The sequence below is a fragment of the Sciurus carolinensis genome, chromosome 2 (genome assembly GCF_902686445.1).
Source record: "Sciurus carolinensis chromosome 2, mSciCar1.2, whole genome shotgun sequence".
Taxonomy (NCBI): Eukaryota; Metazoa; Chordata; class Mammalia; order Rodentia; family Sciuridae; genus Sciurus; species Sciurus carolinensis.
The window spans coordinates 1,444,311-1,464,260 of NC_062214.1; the positions used below are offsets into that span (position 1 = coordinate 1,444,311).

General features: G+C 58.0%; 2 protein-coding genes across 2 annotated transcripts; one reads left to right on the plus strand and one right to left on the minus strand.

The window, feature by feature from the left end:
• The first annotated feature begins 189 nt into the window (after positions 1-189).
• Cables2 (Cdk5 and Abl enzyme substrate 2) lies at positions 190-15,742 on the plus strand. The gene is made up of 10 exons (XM_047541795.1): positions 190-553; positions 9,429-9,500; positions 9,574-9,666; positions 10,650-10,727; positions 11,421-11,529; positions 12,020-12,185; positions 12,553-12,656; positions 13,060-13,166; positions 13,289-13,493; positions 13,669-15,742. The coding sequence occupies exons 1-10, from the start codon at positions 198-200 to the stop codon at positions 13,807-13,809; spliced, it is 1,431 nt and encodes a 476-aa protein (XP_047397751.1). The 5' UTR covers positions 190-197; the 3' UTR covers positions 13,810-15,742.
• A 109-nt stretch (positions 15,743-15,851) lies between these two features.
• On the minus strand, positions 15,852-16,800 carry Rps21 (ribosomal protein S21). Its single transcript, XM_047541796.1, has 5 exons — positions 16,739-16,800; positions 16,594-16,657; positions 16,393-16,464; positions 15,996-16,051; positions 15,852-15,915 (listed from the first exon to the last, which is right to left on the minus strand). The coding sequence occupies exons 1-5, from the start codon at positions 16,786-16,788 to the stop codon at positions 15,906-15,908; spliced, it is 252 nt and encodes an 83-aa protein (XP_047397752.1). The 5' UTR covers positions 16,789-16,800; the 3' UTR covers positions 15,852-15,905.
• Between the last annotated feature and the right edge of the window lie 3,150 nt (positions 16,801-19,950).

A 19,950-nucleotide genomic window follows, 5' to 3' on the forward strand; every position in this document is an offset into this window, starting at 1 on the left:
ACCGGCTCTAGGACCCTGGAGCCCTGGGGCGCGGCGCACGCCCACGATGCCGCGCTAGCCAATGGGCGAGCGCAATGGCGAGTTATTTGCATGTGGGCGCGCCGCGACCAATAGGCCGGCGCGACGGCGAAACATTTGCAAGTGGGCGCGCCGCGGCCAATGGGCGGTGCGCGGCGCGCGGCGGCGCGCACTCGAGCATGGCCGCGGCCGCGGCGGGAGGAGCCCCGGGCCCGGCCCCCGGCCCCGCCAGGCCCGCTCCCGCCGCCCGCAACCCGCCGCCCGCGCCGCGAAGGCGCGGGGATTCGCGGCGCCGCCAGGCCGCGCTCTTCTTCCTCAACAACATCTCCCTGGACGGAAGGCCCCCGAGCCTGGGCCCCGGAGGCGAGAAGCCGCCGCCCCCGCCGCCGCCGCCCGCCGAGGCCCGCGAGCCGCCCGCGCCGCCGCCCGCGCCGCCCGCCGGCCTCCCGGGGCTGCCCGCCAGGCCCGCGCCCCAGGGCCTGCTCAGCCCCACGACGGCGCCCGCCGGCCTCGCCCTGGACGGGCAGCGCCAGAGGTGAGTGGGGCGGCGGGCCGCGCAGGACGTGGGGGCCAGTGTGACCTAAGCGTCAGCTTAGGATGCACGGGGGAGGGTGACCTGGGCCCCATCAGCGCAGGACACAGGAGTGAGGGTGATCGGGACCCCATCGGGGTGGCCAGGGCCATCAGCCCAGGATGCAGGGACTAGGGTGGCCTAAGCCCAGGATGCAGGGCTTGGTGTGACCAGAGCCCGGTCAGCCCAGGACACAGGAGTGGGAGTGATCTGGACCCCTCAGCCCAGGTCACAGATATCAGGGTGACCTGGGGTCCATCAAGCACAGGACACAGGTGTCAGGGTGATCTGGGGCCCAACAGCCCATAATGCAGGGGTCAGGGTGACCAGGGGCTATTAAACTCAGGACACAGAAGTCAGGATGGCCTGAATGACTCAGGGGTGAAGTGATCTGGCACTGTCAGTCCAAAATGCAGTGGTCAAGGTTGAGGTGACCTGGGCCAGGGCTCTGTCCAGGGTTTCCTCAGACCTTGTCAACCCCACACATAGGGGTCAGAGTTCTCTTAACGCTGTCAGCTCCTGGATATGGGGTTGTCTCTACCGTGGGGGTGCCCAGAACATGGTCGCAGGATTCCTCAGTCTTTATCAGCCTCCAGACCCAAAGTCTTGTCAGCTCTAGACATGGCCCTTCCCATTCCACTTTATCAGTGCCCTGGACATAGGAACCCCAAATATCCCTTATATGCCCTGCCAGTGTCCATCTCATGACCCCAGGCCATCTGCTGGAGTCTTCCTCACACTTGTTCATCCATTCTCAGAGCCTTCTGCACCCATCCAGACCTCCCTTCCCACTGTCCATGGCTACTGGACTCAGCAACCCCACACCATCACCTCTGAGTTCAGCATCCCTGCCCTGATTCCATTTGGGGAACATCCTAGGACAACCTCTAGCCCTGAACTCTGCTTCTCTAGGCTCTGACCCCTGCCCAGATGGCCCCGGCTGCCTGATACTGCATGTTTGTTCAGAGAACTCTGGCCCCCAGGTGGCCCTCTCTCCCTGGCCCCTTCTGAACCCTGTAGCTCTCACTCTGAGGAGTGACTGCAGGAGCCAGGCCTGGCAGCCTCTCTTCCCTTCTGAAAGGCTGCTTCTTGGCCCCTCACTGTCTGCAGACCAGAGCCCCTGCTGGGCAGCTCCCAAGGCTGTCCCTGGACTGTGCAGGGAGCCCCTGGTCAGGGTTGGCATGGGTGAACTGAGGCCAAAGACAGCTCTTCACACCTGGAGGTCACTGAGCAGGCCCACAGGCGGTCTTGTGATGGGGTTCCTCAGAGGTCTTTGGCTGAGAAGGTTGAGTCCAGAACTCAGCTCTGATCTCATGTTCCCGACCCCACACCCAGCATGTTCTAGAGGCCAGAGGATGAGCTACACCCCAGTGGTGACCAGAGCCTTTCCACAAAGAGCTTCACCCACAGACAAGCCTGGCCACTGCTCCAGGGGACAGTTAGAGGGGCCAATGGGGGCTGACAGAGGATTTGCCCTGAATGTGACCAGAAAGCACACACACCTGGCAGCGCAGCCTCTGCAGCCCGGCCCTGCAGCCAGGCCCAGCTCTCCTCTAGCCATGGGCACACCTGGGTTGGGAACCTTAGGTCTCCTTCAGCCAAGAGCTCACACACCCTGTGAACACACTCAAGCCCCATGGGCCAGTCCAGGGAGCAAGTGGGTGCCAGTGCCAGAGTGAGGTCACTCCAGGAGCTGCCCCCCAATCACACCAGCTGTCCAGGTGGAGGTTCACCTCCCTGAGGCTTCTGGAGGGTGTACCCTGTGGCCGCTTCCCCCCAGCAGGCCAGATGTGCTATGGAATGACGCCTCTGGCCTTTCCTAGGCCCTCCAACAAGCTGCCCTCCCCTCCTCGGCCTGCCTTCAAGTCCCCACTTGAATGCTCTTCCTGCCCACTGCTGGACCCACTGTGGCAGTCTCCTTGGGCTCTGCTGCTGAGTTCATGGCCTTTCCCCTGATGAGCAGTTGCCCTAGGAAGAGGACTGTCTGTCTTTCTGTACTCCCAGGCCTGTTGCTAGGCAAGGGAGCTGTGGCCAGCCTGGGAAAGGCAGCTGCTGGCCACTGACTTAGAGCTCCTACTATCTTTAGGAGTAGATAGAAGAGGTTGTGAAGTCCTGGAGACAGCCCTGAAGTGCATGTAGTGAGGGTGGCATCCAACCCAGCTCTGGGGACCTGAGTTTGAATCCTGTCTCCACCTTTCAGTAGCTCTGTGACCTTCAGCAGCTGATGGGAGACTCTCTGAGCCTCAGCCTTCTCCTCTGTAAAATGGGTTCACATGAAACACTACCTCCCTGAGGTAGATGATGCCAAGGGCTCAGCAAGATGTAGGACAGTAGTCAGGGCAAGGCGAGCAGGGCCTCCTGCTATAGCGGCACGGCCAGGATGTGTCCCTGTCTCATCTTCAAGGAGTTTGCATTTACACTTTGGCACTCAGCATTTTCTGCTATGCCAGAGATTCACTAGAACTCTTGCTTCCTTGTAGAACTTCTCTTTATTTTCCTTTTCGGCATTGCGATTACTTCATGCTCAAGAGCGAGCTGCATCCCTGGGCTCCCTGATAGGGTTGAAGCAGCTGTTCAGGAGCCCTGCCTGGCAGCCACCTCACCCCATGCTCCTCGCCAGATCCTCTTTGGCCTGAAAGGCCACATGAATCCCCTGGGCATGACGAAGGGCCACAAACCCACAGCTCACCACTGCAGCAGTGGCCTTCCCCCAGCTCGGGAAGTGGAAGGTCCAACGTCCAGGTGTGGGCAGAGCCTCTTCAGCTCCCAGGGGCTCCAGCTGCTGCTTTCCAAACCGCTTCTCCCTCTGTGTCCTCTTCCTGCTTTCTCTTCTCCTGGGGACCCAGCTATTGTCCTAACCTTAACTTGATCACATATGCCAAGACCCTATTTCCAGCTAAGGCCCCATTTGCAGTTGCCAGGAGTTGGACTTCAGTATCTCTTTCTGGGGGAACTAAGTTCCACCCAAAGCAGCCCTGGTTAGTGTCTCCAACACAATTGAGGGGAGAGGGTGTGTCACCACAAGCAAATGACCTGGAAAGTGCAGCCAGGTGTGGCCGAGTGAAACCTGGAGGCCAGAGGCAGCTGTGCCGAGGAGCAGACCCCTTCTGATGAGAGGCGGGGATTGGCAGGGCCAGCGGCCCCTCAGCAGGAACACAGCTGGAGGGGGCAACTGAAGCGAAAGCCCAGGGCATTTCCTGTGGCAGCCCACAGACCTGCCCAGGCCCCACGTCGGGCCTTTGACCGAGGCTGCGGAACTCCAGTTCTCTGCTGGAATTGGGCGCTTCTGCTGTGCCTGGGACAGGCCTCCCCTGGGCTAGGCATACTTCTCCGGCCAGGAAACAGAGTGGCAGGCAGGCCAGGCATTGTGCATCCCTGGCCGGACGGCTCTCCTGTCAGAGCGTTGGCAATGTGCGGGACAAGCCCCCCGCTGCATGGAGGGTACCCATTCTCACTGGAGTGCGTGTGCAGCCCAAGCTGAACAGCCATCCACTCCCCTTGGGTTCCTAAGGGTGACCTGGTCCTCAGTCTCAGAGCAGTGGCCCTGCCTCGGCCTCTCCTGGGCACCTCCAGTCACAAAGTGAGGAGGGCTATCCCACAGGAGGCAGCACTTAAGGAGCAGTGGCTTCTCTGCGCAGCACATTCGGGAGCTGTGTTGGTAGCAGGGGTTGGCTGCCCCTTATTCAAGGGACAATTCTGGGAAGCAGGGGGTCAGAAGGTCTGCTAAAGGGGTGGACCCCCTGCCCTCTCTGCAGCCTCCTTCCCATCCCAACCCCTGACTCCAGACTGGAGGCTGCCACCTGCAGGGAGTACCAGCAAACCCCAGACTCGTTCCCGGGAACTGGTGGAGCTGAGCCCACCAGGGCGAGCAGGTGCAGCAGGGCTTTGGACCTGCTGAGATGACAGGGACAGGAGGTGTGTTTGCTGGCTGAGGTGACAGAAAACCCAAAGTATTCTTTGGGGTTTGTTTGCCTGTTTTTACATGTTTTAAGTTGAGATGGCGAAAGATGGGCAGGCACATGGGCCGTGTGTGGCATGTGAATGCAGCTCCGTGCATTTGCCCAGGCAGGCCCCCGGCTGTTTGCTCCAGCGAACAACCACAGAAGATTGCCTGGGGCCTTCCTTGGCCATCCCCCCACCAAGTCATGGTGTGTGACACCATGTGACATCTGGCTCTTGCCCTGTGTCATGTCTTAGCTGGCTGCACTTAGATGCCCGCATGTCCGCCCCCCTGTTGACTGGCACGTGCTGCTCCCAGTGGGACCGGTTCAGGCTGTGCTGTGGCAAGCAGTCCTGCCCTGTCTGCTGGATGTGGGGTCTGCCCGAGTGACAGCCCCGGACACTAGCCCCTGCTTCCCCTCCTGCTGGCTGTCATCTCAGGCAAGTTGCTGCATAGCTCTGTGCCTGTTTACCACCCTGTGAACTGAGAATGAGAACTGCCGCCCTGGTAACTGGCTTTACAATGGAGTATTGCAAGGAAGAAGCAGTAGAAAGTCACAGAGGAAGGATCCGCAGGGCCAACTGGGATGGGTTTTAAGGGAATGGGCAGAAAGTGGCAGGAGGAGCCAGTCAGGCAGCCGAGGTCGATGTCTGCCTACAGCTCCTCTGCAGGCCCCCAGGGCCCTTGCTTCCGCTGCCCTGGTTTCTGCGGGCCTGCAAATGAGGTCCCAGGTGTGCTGGAGCCACCTGGGCATCACCTGGTAATCACCTGAGAGAAGGAGCCTGGCAAAGGCCACACAGGACGCTCCACAGGCTCCACCTCCGCTGGCTGCTTTCCCAGCTCCAGGCCTGTGCATCCAGCAACCAGCTAGGCACCTGCTCAGGGCAGCAGGGGGCAGTACTTAGATGGCACCCCCACACCTCCGAGGCAGCTGGGCTCTCAGCCCCTCCACTGTCCTGCAGAGGTCCCTCTTCCCCTCTGCCATCCTGGCTGGCCCCAGTCTCTCTTGACCAGGCTTCCCAGACCAGGTGTCTGGGGCCCTTGCTGGGTCGCCTGGCCAGCCTGGCACCCTACCCCCCACGAGCCAGAGCAGGTGGATGCAGAGCTCTCTCTGGTGACCAGTGAATGGCTCCCTGCATCCCTGGGTCTGCTTCCTTTCTCAGTCCTGGTTTCTCTTCCTGCCGCCTTCGTCACGTAGGAGGCCCATGCCACTGCATAGTGAGAAAGGAAGCCTATGCACGTGGGCCGGGCAGCAACCCAGGGCCCACCAGGAGCTGGAGCACTCTGCTGAGTGACTGCGTGCCACTGCCACTTGGTGTGAATGACGTCCGGCCTCACCAGTGTTGGTGTGAGGTGGCGACTGTTCCTAACCCCGGCTCCTGTGGTGAGGGTGTGGTGCAGGCCTGAGCACAAATCAGGGGTCCTGCTGGGAGATGCTGCACCTGACAAGCCACAGCTCCCGTGAACTCCCTCTCCCTTCCCCGGGACCTGGCCTTGGCTCACGCTGAGTGAACAGCTCCTGCTGACAGATGGGCACAGGCCCACACTGCTCAGGCTGCAGGCAGCCCCGGGTCACGTGCCACAGGCTGCAGAGCCGTAGACGACCTCTGCCCTCTGGGGCAGCCATTAGAGGATGGGTCAGCTCCGTCCTGACTGTGCTTGTCCTTAACGCACAGCCATAGTGCACAGTAGGTGCTCAGAGCTATCCTGAAACCTCTTCAGATTACAGGCTGAGCTAGTGAGCTCGCAGACCAGTCTCCAGCTCAACTTCACCACGTGGCTTCACGCCTGCAGGGTTGGTCGGCTCGGCTGCCATGACAGAGTGCCTCCAGCGTGGGGCTTGAGCAGCAAGTGTTCCTTTCTCTCGTTCTGGACTCCAGAAGCTCAGATCAGGGTATGGGCAGGGCTGGTTTTTCCTGGGCCTCCTCCGCAGCCTGTGGCCTCCTCTCCCTGTGTCTTATGTTGTCTCTGTCCTGATCTTGTCTCATAAGGACACGGTCAGATTGGATTAGGGCTTGCTCTAGTGGCTGGTTTACCTCATCACTTCCTTAGAGACCCTGTGTCTAAATACAGTCACATTCTGCAGTTGAGGGGAACACAGTTAAGCCCCAGCACCCCAGTGGGACATGCTCAGCTCTGCGGCACTGTCACTGAAGGCCACAGGGCTGCAGCCTGCATGACGGTGCAGACACCCCTGCAGAACTGTGCCTTTCTGCAGCTTGTGTCTCGCCATATCAGACCACTTGTCTCTTTTGTGACCAGAAGTTTGTTTTCCTGTCCCCATCCACTTTTTGCCTGGCAGCACCTCTGTCCCCTTGCAACTGCCTTGGATCCCCGCCCAGTCAGACTCGCCTTTTGAGTTTCCACTCTGGCTGAAGACTGATGGTGGACAGGCCGGGTCCTGCCATGTCACATGCACACGTACCAGAGTGCCGGTGTTGGTGTGCAGCCCTTGGTTTTGCTCATCATACCCTCCATCATACCCTCTGGGGAGACAGACGTGGGCAGCCCGTTAGCCACGGAGCCAGTGGGCGCTCCAGAGCCTTCAGAGCAAGCCCTGCCTGGCCTTCTAGCTCAGTAAGCCCTCTGCCCCCAGCTGGCCACTGACCCTGAAGAAAGATGTAATGCCCCATACCTCCTCAGGTGGCAGGAGGTGAGCAAAATAAGGCACAAGCATAGCAGGTAACCTGTCCAGCACTGAGCAAGCCCTTAATGGCACTCTGTCACCTCACTCCCAGTACTGTCACCATCAGCACCACCATCACCAATAACACCTTCATCATCAATACCACAATCACCAGTACCATCACGAATACCATCACCACCAACATGGCCATCACCACACCATCCTCACCAATATCCTCATTGCCATCACCAGTACCATTGTCACCACCACCAACACCATCACCAGTACCACCACTGTCACCTGCAGCAGCCTCCCTGTTGTCATTATCTTGACTTGGTATGCTTCTCCTAATAACTGAAGTGTTGCATGAATTGGCATCAAACCTTATAACCTGCATTTCTGGAACACTCTGGGTGCCCAGCATGTTCATCCATGGCTCCTGGTACAAGGACAAGAGCAAAGCTTGGCAGTCTCAAACAGACCTGGATTCAAGTCCCAGCTTTGCTGTACAGCTGCATGGGCCTGAGAGCCATTTGATCCCTTTGAGTGCCTGTGCCCATGTTGGGAAGGACTCCAGCTTGTCCTGCACACCTGGGGGCCAGCAGGTGCCATGTCCTGGGAGGAGTCATTCCTGCAGCTGTTCAGCAAGTATGTGGCTCAGCTCTTGTGGAAAATGCCTGGGGATTCCTGAAGTCAGGAAGGGGTGTGGCTCGTGTATGGGTCTTCAGATTCTGTTTGGGGTCTTAGCTTTCCCCTTGGACAGCAGTTCTAGGAACCTCCCTGTGGAGCAGTCAGGCAAGAGTGCTGATGGCTGGCACGTGAGGGGGTATTCAGTGGGCCTGCTGCCCCAGGACATAGGTGAGCTGGTCCCAGGGCCCTCGTGAGGCAGGGCAAGCCCAACCACACTGGGGGTGCATCTCACACCAGGTGTGCCATCTGCATGTGGAGGTGGCTGCAGCACGTCACAGTGTGGCCCTGTGAGTTGAGTGACCCCATGCCAGGACAGTGGCACGCTGGCCTTGGGGAGTAGGATCATGAGTGATTGGGCGAAAATGTTTTTAAATGTTTGCTTCTCTGTATTTTCTATTAAAATATATGCACCTCTTTTTAAATATGGAAGAATAAAGCTAAAAGCAAAGCTTCTCCACACGTAAGCCCAGTGCTCGAGGGCCATGCAACCTTGGAGATATGGTGCCCAGGTTGGTGCAGCCTCAGCACTGACCCCTGGTGTCTCTGTCCTCAGACTGCCCTGGGGGCCGACAGTCTGGGGCAAGCCCTTAGCCTAGAGCTGCAGACCCACCTGCCTTCCATGCTTGACCTCCAGAAGCTGCCTTGGGAGCTCTGCTGTGAGCCCACTTTCCTGTGCGGTCTAACATCCTCCCCTTTAGGGACCGGGAGTCCGTGGTGACCTTGGGAGCCTTGGTACATAGTTACAGCTGTGCAGGGTGCTAGATCTCAGGCTCAAGAAGCATGGTCCCAGCAGCCGGCGCTGGGATGCCACCTTCCCAGAGCCCTCTCATGTGCCATTCAAACTCTGCCTCTGCATCCTGGCCTCTGGGCACTGGCACTGGGAACCAGCAGTGAGCACATGCCCCCTGCCACATCCCCTGGGGGCTGATGCTCCTGTAGAGGAGGCAGACAGCCAGGAGGCAGCGAGACCTGGCTGTCCATTACCGATGTGACCAGCACGCCATGTGGCCACAGGAGAGTGCAGTCCAGCAGCCGTGAGGGGCAACACACAGCTAAAACCTAAAGTCCAGAAGGACTTGGCCACCAGCAGAGCTGAAAAAGAATGTTCCAAACCCAGGAATAGCCCCTGTGAGGCCCTGAGCCAGTGGGGTGTGGCTCCTGCAGGGAGCAGCCCTCCGTGAGAAGGATTATGTGTTTGGCTGGTGCCTCTGGGCAGCCGTGGGCTACAGGGCCTGCCTGCTGGGACGAGCCCCCATGGGCCCCACAGGAGAAGCCTGTTGGAGCCGCTTCGCACTTAGTACCCCTCCAGGGCAGGGGAGGTTAATGTGGCTTATTCTGTTTACAGAGCCGGCCCAGCAGGGCCACTTGTCCCTAGCAAGGAGCACAAAGACTGTTCCTCCTCCTCCTCCTCCTCTCAGGCTACCAAAGCCTCTTAGCCCAGAAGTGAGCAGCCTGGGTCACTCTTGGCCCCACAGTGGCTCTGCCCTGCACAGCTGGGGCACCAGCTCTGTTCAGGTAGCACAGCCTTCAAGGTGACCCTGGAACCCATGCAGTGTCCTGAGGCTGCAATGTCTTCCTTACAGGAGGCGAGTCACGTCCCAGCGCTGCTCCCTGGAGTTTCTGGAAGATGCAGTGGGATGTGCCTCAGTGCAGAGGTAGGCACTCTGACAACCCCTGGGATAGAGAGGGTCCCAAGAGGACAGGAATGACCTTCCTGTCTACCTACAGGACCAAACATGCATCTGGATCACCAAGACACAAAGGGCTGAAGAAGACCCACTTCATCAAGAACATGAGGCAGTATGACACCAGGAACAGCAGGTGATGGCTCCAGGGCCCAACCCGGGGCAGCCAGGTCCAGCCTGTAGTCCCTGGAGGCCAATGCAGGATTCCAGGCTTTGTCCTTGTGCCCATAGCCCATCCCATGACCATTTAGAAGCAGACACTCACCTTCCCTGTACCCATAGAGCACAAGCAGGTCCCCCACCTGGCCAGGGAGCCCCCACTGTGCAATCCCAGGGAAAACTGAAAACACAGAAATGGGCTCAGCTCGGAGATGTGTCCAGGAGAGGGAGAGGAGTCTTGGTCGTGTTCGGAAGCACATGGGGAGGCTGAACTAGAAACTGATTCCCAGCTGCCCAGAAAGTACCAGGCTGGTCCCCAGGAGGACACCTGCAGCCTGTCCTGGTGGATCCCATTTCCTGTCCCTCACCCTGACCCAGAGGATCCGAAGGGTTCCTCTTCCCCCTGGAGGCCACCCTGCAGCACTCCCAAGGTGACCATAGCCTTAGATGGAGGCTTCCTCCAGGGGACACTGCAACATGGTCTGGCCAGGGCAGCTCCCAGGCAGACCTAAATGCAGAGCTGTGGAACCCGGCAGGGCAGCACCCAGTGCAAAGGTCAAGAAGCTGTGGGTGCAACTTTGTGTTCCCAGGAGCCTCATGTTCTAGACACTTCTGATGCCCTTAGGCTCTGCTCATCTCAGGACCTCGTGCCTGGCTGAGTGCACCTTCTGCCTTTACAAAGGAGGCCTGGCCTTTCCTGAGACCTGTGTCCCCTGCCTGGCTGTTGCTGTCATGCCCACACACCTGCAGCAGCACCCCAGGGAGGGGTGCCCCCATCAAGCACATCCTAGGTAACAGAGAGCCCCGTGCTGAGGTGACCAGGTTGCTGACCATGGCCCCAGCTTCCTGGGATGAGCCCCCTTGGACAGCTGGCACCTTCCCATCACATGAACTCAGGCAGAATGGAACTTCCCGTTGGAAAGGCCCATGACCGGCTCTGACCCCCTGCCCTCCCCACAGGATCGTGCTCATCTGTGCCAAGCGGTCCCTGTGTGCAGCCTTCTCAGTCCTGCCCTATGGAGAAGGCCTGCGGATCAGGTGAGCGCTCGCACCAGCACTCGCGTCTGGGCAGATCCCAGGCCTGGAGCCCAGCCTGGCGTGGGCGGTGTCGGTGCAGCCCACGACAGGTGCCAGCTGGGCCTGCAGGCTTTGCAGACTCAGGGTCAGCATGGCCACTGCTTCCAGAGCTCAGGAACTCCAGCCACCTCAGATCCTCATTTTATGGGGGCCCTGGTTTCTGTGGTTCCTGTCCCTCCTGTGTCGGGCATCTTTGTGCCTGGTCCAGGCAGCTGTGTCCTGAGCATACTTCAGGGAAGAAGGAAATGGGTGGGGCAGCACTGTGTATAACTCTGGCATAAAAACAATCGGTGACAGGAAAAGCCCGCCCCCGTGGGGAGGTACCGGTGTTCAGGGTCCAGGCTGAGCTGCTCCAAGGGCTGTGCTGCAGGTGACGTGTGCAGCACATCTAGGAGGCAGCCTTGGGCTGGAGCGAAGGTGGGTGCAGAGCTGGACCACTGTGCTGCCGGTGCCCAGGCGTTTGGCGGGCAGGCTGTGACAGGTCGGGAGCTAGGCAGAGCCGGCCTGACAACGAAAGCACCCCTGACATGCCTCCAGCCCTGCCCGCCGCTCTTCTGACAAGAGGGGTGTGAACCAGACATCAGTACCGACCCAGCTCCCACCCACCAGCCACCAGCAGCAGGGCCACAGCCCCTCCCCTCCTGTACTTTGCAGTGACCTGAGGGTGGACAGCCAGAAGCAGAGGCATCCGTCTGGCGGCGTTTCCGTTTCTTCCGAGATGGTCTTTGAGTTGGAAGGTGTTGAACTGGGAGCAGATGGAAAGGCAAGAGCCCCAGGGCCAGCCAGTGGCCAACACAGTCAGGGCTGGGTCAGCAGGAGCAGCCCTGCAGCCAGTGCCCACAGAGGAACATGGGAAGGCAGAGTGTGGGAGTGGGCCACCCAGCCATGGGGAAATGGACCACCATGCCTGTCAGCAGCTGCCCTTGTAGCCAGCCCTGAGAAGTGACTTGGGGTCAGCCAGCCATGTGCTATACTGCTCCTGTGCAGCCCAGGCTCTCCATACTGTCTGGCCCTACCTCTGGGCCTGCGGACTAAGGCCAAGATCTTCAGAAGCAGGGGGTATCATGGTGCTGCAGATCCAGACTAGGTGTGGGAAGCTGATGGCCTGAGACCACTGGCTCTGAGTTGGGTCCCTTCTCTGTGGCACTCAGGTGCACTGCAGCTGGGCCTTCCTGCAGTGCGGAAGACACAGCTCCTTTGCACCTTCTGTTCTTGGGAAGCAGGACTGAGCGCCGGTGTGATTGCTTTTCCAGGTTGTGTCTTATGCAAAGTTCCTGTATCCTACCAACGCCCTGGTCGCACACAAGAGCGACAGCCATGGCCCACTGCCCCAGCCTCGGTCCAGCATCTCCCGGGCTCTGCCAGGGTCAAGACACAAACCTGCTACCACCAAGTCGGTACCAACTGGCACAGAGCTAGGTACCCTGCCCATCTTCCTGTCACACAGGGGAGGCAGCAGCACCAATAGGCCACATTCACACCCAGAGCTCATGGCAGGATCAGCAGCTCCCCTCAGGAGAGAAAAGGCTCCAGATAGCACACAGCTCTGGGCTCTGCCCAGGCCAGGTGGTGGAAAGGAACCATGCCCCCAGCTACTTCAGGGAGGAACCTAACCTCTCCTTGTCCCTGCAGGACATCTGTCCCTTTAACTTGGCTGTGGGGCAGGGAGGGAACTGTGGCCTAGAGCCCCTCCCAGACCTGAGGTGCTCTGCTGTGATGCCTCCCCTCTGGACTGAATGGTTTCCACACAAGGCTGCGGTGGGTCAGGAGCTGCCTCTGCTTGCAGGGAGTGATGTGGGAGACACCCTGGAATACAACCCCAACCTCCTGGATGACCCGCAGTGGCCCTGTGGAAAACACAAGCGGGTCCTCATCTTTGCCTCATACATGGTGAGCACCTGCCACCTGTGCCCTGCAAGTTGCCCACCTCACCCCACCATAGCTCAGGGCACATGGGTGGGCTGTGGGCAAGCCAGCCCTGGTGCTCAGAAGCCCAAAATAGCCAGCACACAGGACCCACCCCACCCCAGAACAGCAGCAACAGGAGAGGGACCAGGGCCACAGACGTGGGCAATGTGTAGGTCAGGGAGCCAGGATGGCCCTGCTTACCTGGCGTCAGCCCTCAAGAGACTGGCAACCAGAGCCTCCCAAGGACAGGCAGGCTTTTCAGCCATTTCGTGCTTGGAGATCCAGGCACCTCTCTGAAGCTCCTCACATTCATGTTTGCAAACCCAGGCCACACAAACCTGCCCTTGCACTGGGCTAGCCCTACCCTGCCTCACTTCTGTTGCAGACCACGGTGATAGAGTACGTGAAGCCCTCGGACCTCAAGAAGGACATGAACGAGACCTTTAAGGAGAAGTTCCCTCACATCAAACTGACACTAAGCAAAATCCGGAGGTAAGAAGGGCCAGGCAGATGCCCCAGCCTGCTCCCTGGTATTACCCCAGGCACATGGCACAAGCCACAGTGGCTGCCTCAGCAGCACAGGGCCTCCACCCTCAGACATGTTGTCCCACCAGTCTGAAGCGGGAGATGCGGAACCTGTCGGAGGAGTGCAGCCTGGAGCCAGGCACCGTGTCCATGGCCTACGTGTACTTCGAGAAGCTGGTGCTGCAGGGCAAGCTCAACAAGCAGAACCGCAAGCTGTGCGCAGGCGCCTGCGTGCTGCTCGCGGCCAAGATCAGCAGTGACCTCCGCAAGAACGAAGTGAAGCAGCTCATTGATGTGAGTAGGGAGGCCCTGCTGTGGTGGTCCAAGGCAGTCCATCCCCAAGGAGCAAGGCCATGCTAGAGGGAGGCCTGTCCGTGGCTTAGCTGGCAGGGCAGCTGACACCCAGACACTGCTCAGGTAGGGGTGCCGAGCTGGGTTAACCTGTTGAACCCTTCTCTCCTTCACACAGAAGCTGGAAGAAAGATTCCGATTCAACAGGCGAGATCTCATTGGGTTTGAGTTCACGGTGCTCGTGGCTTTGGAGCTGGCCCTGTACCTCCCCGAGAACCAAGTCTTACCTCACTACAGACGGCTCACCCAGCAGCTCTAGGCCAGGCATGTACTCGCAGTAAGCTTGCTGGGCAGAAGGAGCAGCCCTTGGCCCAGGCGTAGGCCAGCAGCCACCCCACCAGCCCCCTCCCAGCCCGTGCAGCTTCTCTTTATTCTGGGTTTCCTTGGAAAAGCATGTCACTTTCATTCCAAAGTGCACCACACCTCCAAGGGTTCTGAGAGTTTTCCTGGAGTACTACTCGGACAGTGTGGGGGTTTGGCGTGTTTCTCATGTGCCTGAGAAGGGCCTGGCACCAGGACCTTTGTTCACATCATGTGGCAGCGAATCCACGTCTTGGCCTCTCCTTCGCCTTGCCTTGCAAACCTTCACACCCACAGCACTGGAGAGCTGCATGTCCAGACCTCATGCCACGCCACGTCTCGTTGCCACGTCTGACTTACATGAGTACGCATCTCGGGCGTTATGTTTTTCCAGATGCAGAACACAGCCTAGGCAGCATCCCCCAGCATCTGTGCCCCCTGGCTACCTGATTCCACCAGAACTCCCCGCATCTGCACAGGCAGCTTCTGATGCTGGGGTAAGCCACCAAGGGCAGACGCCTGGTCTGTTTTGATCTGGACTCGGACCTGTTTTTGAGCTTTAATTTCACTGTGAAACCCCAGTGCTGTCACATATCTGAAGGGCTCAGCAGAGTCCAGCCCATCCCAAGCCAGGACCCACCCTGTGCCTCTTGCCAGGAAAACCCATCTATCCATGACACTGGACCTTCAGGACAACCGCTGGCTCTTGGCTCTTGATTTTCCTAAGCAATATTGTGACCGTGAAAATGTTATTTATTATGACTTGGGATTTGGTTCTGTGGGACTTTTTTAACAACTGGGTTCCGTGAGGTCTGCCAAAGGTGTACCTTGGAATCGTGCTTGACCCTCAGGCAAGAGGTCAATGCCTTTTCTTCCTCAGCAAAAAGCAGATGCTATCTTAGCCAGTACAGTCTGCCATGCCAAAGGGCCATCACTGTCCCTTCCGTGCATGTCTGTGCTCAGAGAAGCAGGGCCATTTCCAGCTTTTCCAGGTTCAACATTCTTGCAGTGGACCATGTGTCCAGGTCCCTAGGCTGCTGCCCCAGGAAGAACACTGAGCAACCAAGGACTGCTGTTTTCCCTCACAGCCCAGCCCTCAAAAATGGCAATTCTGGCTGGGCCACCAAGCTGTCTATCCTACAAACCTGTCACCAGCGGGACTAAGAATTCTGTTCATATGGCCTGTGTTCTTGCAGAAAGGAGATGTCAGTTCCACTGCTGGAGGCATTCAGGTCCATACCCACCGTAGCAGAGATACAGCACAGCTGACCATCTTGGCTAACAGGAATGGCTAGAGCAGGTCATTGTCTTCTAAAAGCCAAGGAGAGTCCAGAGACCTTTTATGCACCAAAACTACACCCTGCAAACACTGGGCCTGGGCCCCAGCAACTCTGAAAAGCAGCCTGTTCTGACACCAACAGCATCAGAGTGGCACTCCTGTTAAGGGGACTATGAGCCAGGCACTGCTCTGCTTTACAATCTATCCTCAGGGGACATGTCCCCATAGACACTAATAAGGAAATGTCTGGTAAACAGTAGTAACTTAGGTTTGTGTGTGTCATGAGATCTAGTCATCGACCAAACTGGTATGTCGGAAGCCTTCCTTCTGTATGTTCTCCTCAACAATGCCCAAAGCTACGCCACGCAGTACCCAGAGTTGCTGCAAAAAAAGCCAGTACTTAAATGACAGCTTGAACCTGTAACCTTATAGCCCAAGTCAAGCCTGGGCTGTGACCAAACAAAGCCAGACCCGGTGTCATGTCTACCCATGCAACAGTCCTGGACGTGAACGCATATAAGTAAGTATCTGACCTCAGAATGTTCAAGTTTATGTCGCAGATTGTTTTCAAATGGATAATGTATTTGTCGAAGTAAAACTTTGTTTTGCAAGATACTTTAGTTTCTCCTTTCAGCTAACTACATACAATACCCACCCTAGTCACCCATTCACAGTAAAGTGCCTGTTCCAGGATCCAGAGGGACAGACCAGACCCACGCAGGTGACTTTTCACTATTTATTTATGACAAATGTTCCACATCCACAATTCTCTCCAGTCAAAAATTCCTACAAGGAAAGAAGACCAGTATTAAACCATATCTGGTGAAGTCCTGGGCCACTCTGCCCACATGCAACAGCCCCCTTACTTTGAGACGATGCCGTCTGCCTTGGCCAATCGGAGAATGGAGTCATCTGACTCACCCTTTTAAAAAAAAAAAAAAAAAAAAAAAGTGATCAGAGTATTTCCACCTCATACCTGAGCTGGCAGGAGGTTCTGCATACCCTGTCAAACCAACATTTGTGCCCAACAACCAATCAGGAGACTAAGGTGCGGGCAGCGCCAGCAAGACCCTAGCTGAAAGCTACCTGACTCCCTTCTCAGAGTAGTCCTTTTCCTGGGCTCCAAGGGCAGACAGCCAGCAAACCAACAATCTACCAGCCTGAGGGCCAGAAGCCACCATTACACCCTCAAACGTCCAGGCCAAAGCGCACAGTGCTGGGGGTGTGGAGGGAACTGGTAGGCAAGGCCTAGGGAAAACTCACCATCCTGCGAATGGCCCCGCAGATAGCGTAGGTTTTAAACTGGCCATTAAACCTGCCAGTGACCTTGTCTACCTGTAAAGAAAAGACGTGGAAATGCCACTCACCTGGGGTTTGGGAAGAAACGCACAAAGCCAGCCCAGAGCAGTTTCCTAAACCCAAGATCCCTCCCCACGGGGCAGGCCTTCCAAAACGCGGGCTCACCTCGGCCACGTTCATCTGGATGGACGCATGGTCCTTGGCACCGATGATGCGGTTGCTGGCGGAGCTGCGAGGGAAGGGTCGCACAGTGAGCGGCGGGGCCCGCGGGGTCCGACCGCGGGGCAAAGGACGGGGCAGGGGCGCTCACCATTTCCGCGGCACGTACAGGTCCACGAACTCGCCGGCGTCGTTCTGCATGTCGAAGCGCGCCTGCGGGGTCACCGCGCGGCGCCATGAGGTCGGCGTTCGGCCTCCGGCCCCGCAGCCCCCCGACCCCGGCCCCGCCCGGTCTCCGGCCCCGCACAAACCCCGGCCCTGACCCCCAACCTGGCCCCGACCCCGACCTGGCCCCGACCAGGGCCCCGGGCCTGATCGCAACCCGCACCACGCGGCCCACCTGCTGCTGCTTCCACCACGAGAGCGAGCGCAGAAAGGAGGTGGCCTGGGCCCCGGCAGTGATGTCGGCGGCGGGCGGGGCCCGGCGAGCGCTTCCGGGTCGGCCGCCGTCCGCGTCCGCGCGTGCGTCCCTGCCCGGCGCTTCCGGAGCGCCCCGCTTCCGCTTCCGGCCCCCTCTCGCGCGCCACGGGCCGGGTTGCGGGGACGCGGGCGCCGGGGGCTGGATAGCCCTGGGCGAGGGCGGCTCGGTACAGCGCGTGGCCAGGTCCAGCGCCGCAGGGCAGGCGTAGTAGCCTGTGCCGGGGCCTCGCCGGCGGCCTGGCCTGCGTCCTAGGGCGAAGAAACGAGCCCCTGGGGAAACTGCGGCCAGGCGGAAGGAGCTCGGCCGGACCAAGACCAGGGGCAGAACCAGGACCACACTCCTGGCCCCGCACCGCCGTCGCCTCTCGCGATGGCCCCCGCCTGCGGTCCCAGCCACTCGGGAGGCTAAGGCAGGAGGGCGCGGGGCCAGCCTGGGCAGCTTGGGCACTGTCCCACAGGAACAAAAAGAGCGGAGGAGCGGGTGTAGCCCAGTGATAACCTGCCCCGGGTTCAGTCCCCGGTGCAAACGAGGAAAAAGAACATTTCCCCAGCGGTGTTGACTGAGAAGTGCTCGTGCCGGGGGCCCATTAATGAAGAAAATAGAAAAATCCCAAGCTGCGAGTAATATCCCAGAGTCGCCCGCCCCCAGACACTCAGGAGTCAGGGCCCAGGCCTAACCTGCCCCTCAGCTCCCACGGGTTTTTCACCAGCCTCCCTCAAGTCATCTTGTTGAGTGCCCTCCCAGAACCCCCTTTTCTCACATACTGATCTGCCTGTCGTTGCATGGGCGTGGAACTTTCCTGTGTATTCAAGGTCCTTTCCCCAGAGGACTGGAGCTGCTCACCCTGTGGCACTGCACACAGTAGGCCTGCAAGGCCCCGCGTTGAAGGAGTGCACCAAGAACTCGAGCCTGTGGCAGCGTCATTAGCATCGTGAGAGGGTTTATCATCTGAATCTGAGCTGCAGGTTCCCGACTGGCACCTGGAAACCAGCTGTTCGTGGTGTCTGTGTGCTGGTGCTTTCCTGGACTACAGCCTCGAGTGGAAGTGAGGCCACCGGCCCTTTGGGAAAGTCTTGGTGCACGTGGGCCTTGGGGCATGTGCTCTTTCCAGAAGCCCAGCACAAGGGCAGTTTACTTGCAGTTGCAGATCTGCAGCTGGCCTGGCCACGTCTGTAGGTTGGCCCAACAAGGCCTGGGGGTCAGGAGAGTCTTTGTAGCTAAACAGCCAGAGACGAGGCAGCTAGAGTGCCAGAAAAGATTGTGGGAGAAGAGGACTGCAGAGTCAAGCTGAGAGCTGTCAGTACATTCTCCCCAGGCTGGGAAAGAACCTCCTCCCGGGGCCTGGTGGCACACACCTGAAACCCCAGTGACTCCGGGGACAAGGCAGGAGGCTTGAGTTCAAAGCCAGCCTCAGAAACTTAGCAAGGCCCTGTTTCTAAATAAAATACAAAAGAGGGCTGGGGATGTGGCTCAGTGCTAAAACACCCTGGGTTCAATCCCCAGTACCCCCCCCCCCCAAAAAAAAAAAAAAAACAGAACCATCCTAAACTTAAGGGACACAGTATCCAGTGGGCCACTGGACTGGATAATACCTTTCCCATCAACTACACAGGAAGAGTCCAGTCCACAAGGATTAGAAGGAACCTCAGCAGTGGAAAATAATATTGCCTGCCTAAATGCAGCCCTGGTTCCACCTAACACGGTAAAAGCAAGACCTGAAAGGGTCTGCTCTTTCCAGGTAATTTCACTGCATCCCAGGAAAAAAGCTTAAGAGTCTATGAGATGCAGTCACATTACCTGCCCTCCAAGGTAAAAAGCACATTGTCTGACTTCCAGTAGAAGACTTCCTGGCACCCCTATAATAACGGCAACTGGGGAGGCCAAAACAGGAGGATGGCAAGTTTAAGGCCAGCCACAGCAACATAGCAAGTCTCTATCTCAAAAAAAAAAAAAAGGGGGGGGGGGGAGGGCTGAGGAGTAGCTCATTGGTAAAGTGCCCCAGGGTTTAATCCCCAGCACGTCAAAAAATAAAAAGACCATCAGTCATACAGAAAAGCTGAAAGCAGCGCCATTAATGAAAAGAAAAGAAAATTCGTGGAAATTGGTTCAGAACTGACCCAAATGTTAGAAGTAGCAGACAAGGGTATAAGAGTTTTTATATAACATGTCCCATCTGTAAGAAAGCGTAGAAAAGGAAAATGTAAAGAAAGTCCCGAGTGAGGTAATGGATTGTGTCTCCTTGCTGCCACTGTGAAGCTCAGTGACACTAGGGCCTTGTTGGGACGAGGCTCCCACTGCATGCTGTGGGCAGACACCAGCCCAGGGTTCATCCATGCCTGGCTTCCATTTGCAGCTCAGCTGCACCTGCTCAGCCAACAAGGTGACTGTCAGAGGAGAAAATGAGTGTGCGTGGTGGCTGCATCTGTCATCCCAGCAATGTGGGAGGCTGAGGCAGGAGGAGCACAACTTCTAGGCCAGTCGGAGCAACTTAGTGAGACTCTGGCTCAAAAAAAAATTTTTTTTTAAAGTGGGGATGTAGCTCAGTGGTAGAGCACCACTGGGTTCAACCCTCGGTACGAGAAAAGAATAAGACCGGTGCTCTTGTTAAAGCAGTCTGTGTCAGTGTTGAGCCTTCCTGGGTGGGCTTGTTTGCAAAGTCTCTGTTCAGAGTCAGCATTGGGAACCCAGTCTGCTACGCAGGGACTAGACCTGTCCCCGTGCCTGGAACTGCTGCCTGCCAACACTGCTGTCCCGCTGAGGGCTTTATTGTTTGGTTTGTTTTCATTTTTGGTGCTGGAGATTGAACTCCAGGGTACCCAACCACTGAGCTGCAAGCTGCGTCCCCAGCTCCCCACCCCACTTTGTTTTTAATCTTTTTTTTT

Bases quoted from the DNA above. Each gene is read 5' to 3' on its own strand.
- Cables2 (XM_047541795.1), top strand. From the start codon at position 198: ATGGCCGCGGCCGCGGCGGGAGGAGCCCCGGGCCCGGCCCCCGGCCCC. The intron at 10,728-11,420 runs GTGAGCGCTCGC...TGTACTTTGCAG, and splicing joins GGAGAAGGCCTGCGGATCAG to TGACCTGAGGGTGGACAGCC. The intron at 12,657-13,059 runs GTGAGCACCTGC...CTTCTGTTGCAG, and splicing joins TCATCTTTGCCTCATACATG to ACCACGGTGATAGAGTACGT.
- Rps21 (XM_047541796.1), bottom strand. From the start codon at position 16,788: ATGCAGAACGACGCCGGCGAGTTCGTGGACCTGTACGTGCCGCGGAAA. The intron at 16,465-16,593 runs GTGAGCCCGCGT...TTTTCTTTACAG, and splicing joins TCCAGATGAACGTGGCCGAG to GTAGACAAGGTCACTGGCAG. The intron at 16,052-16,392 runs GTGAGTTTTCCC...TTTTTTTAAAAG, and splicing joins GCGGGGCCATTCGCAGGATG to GGTGAGTCAGATGACTCCAT.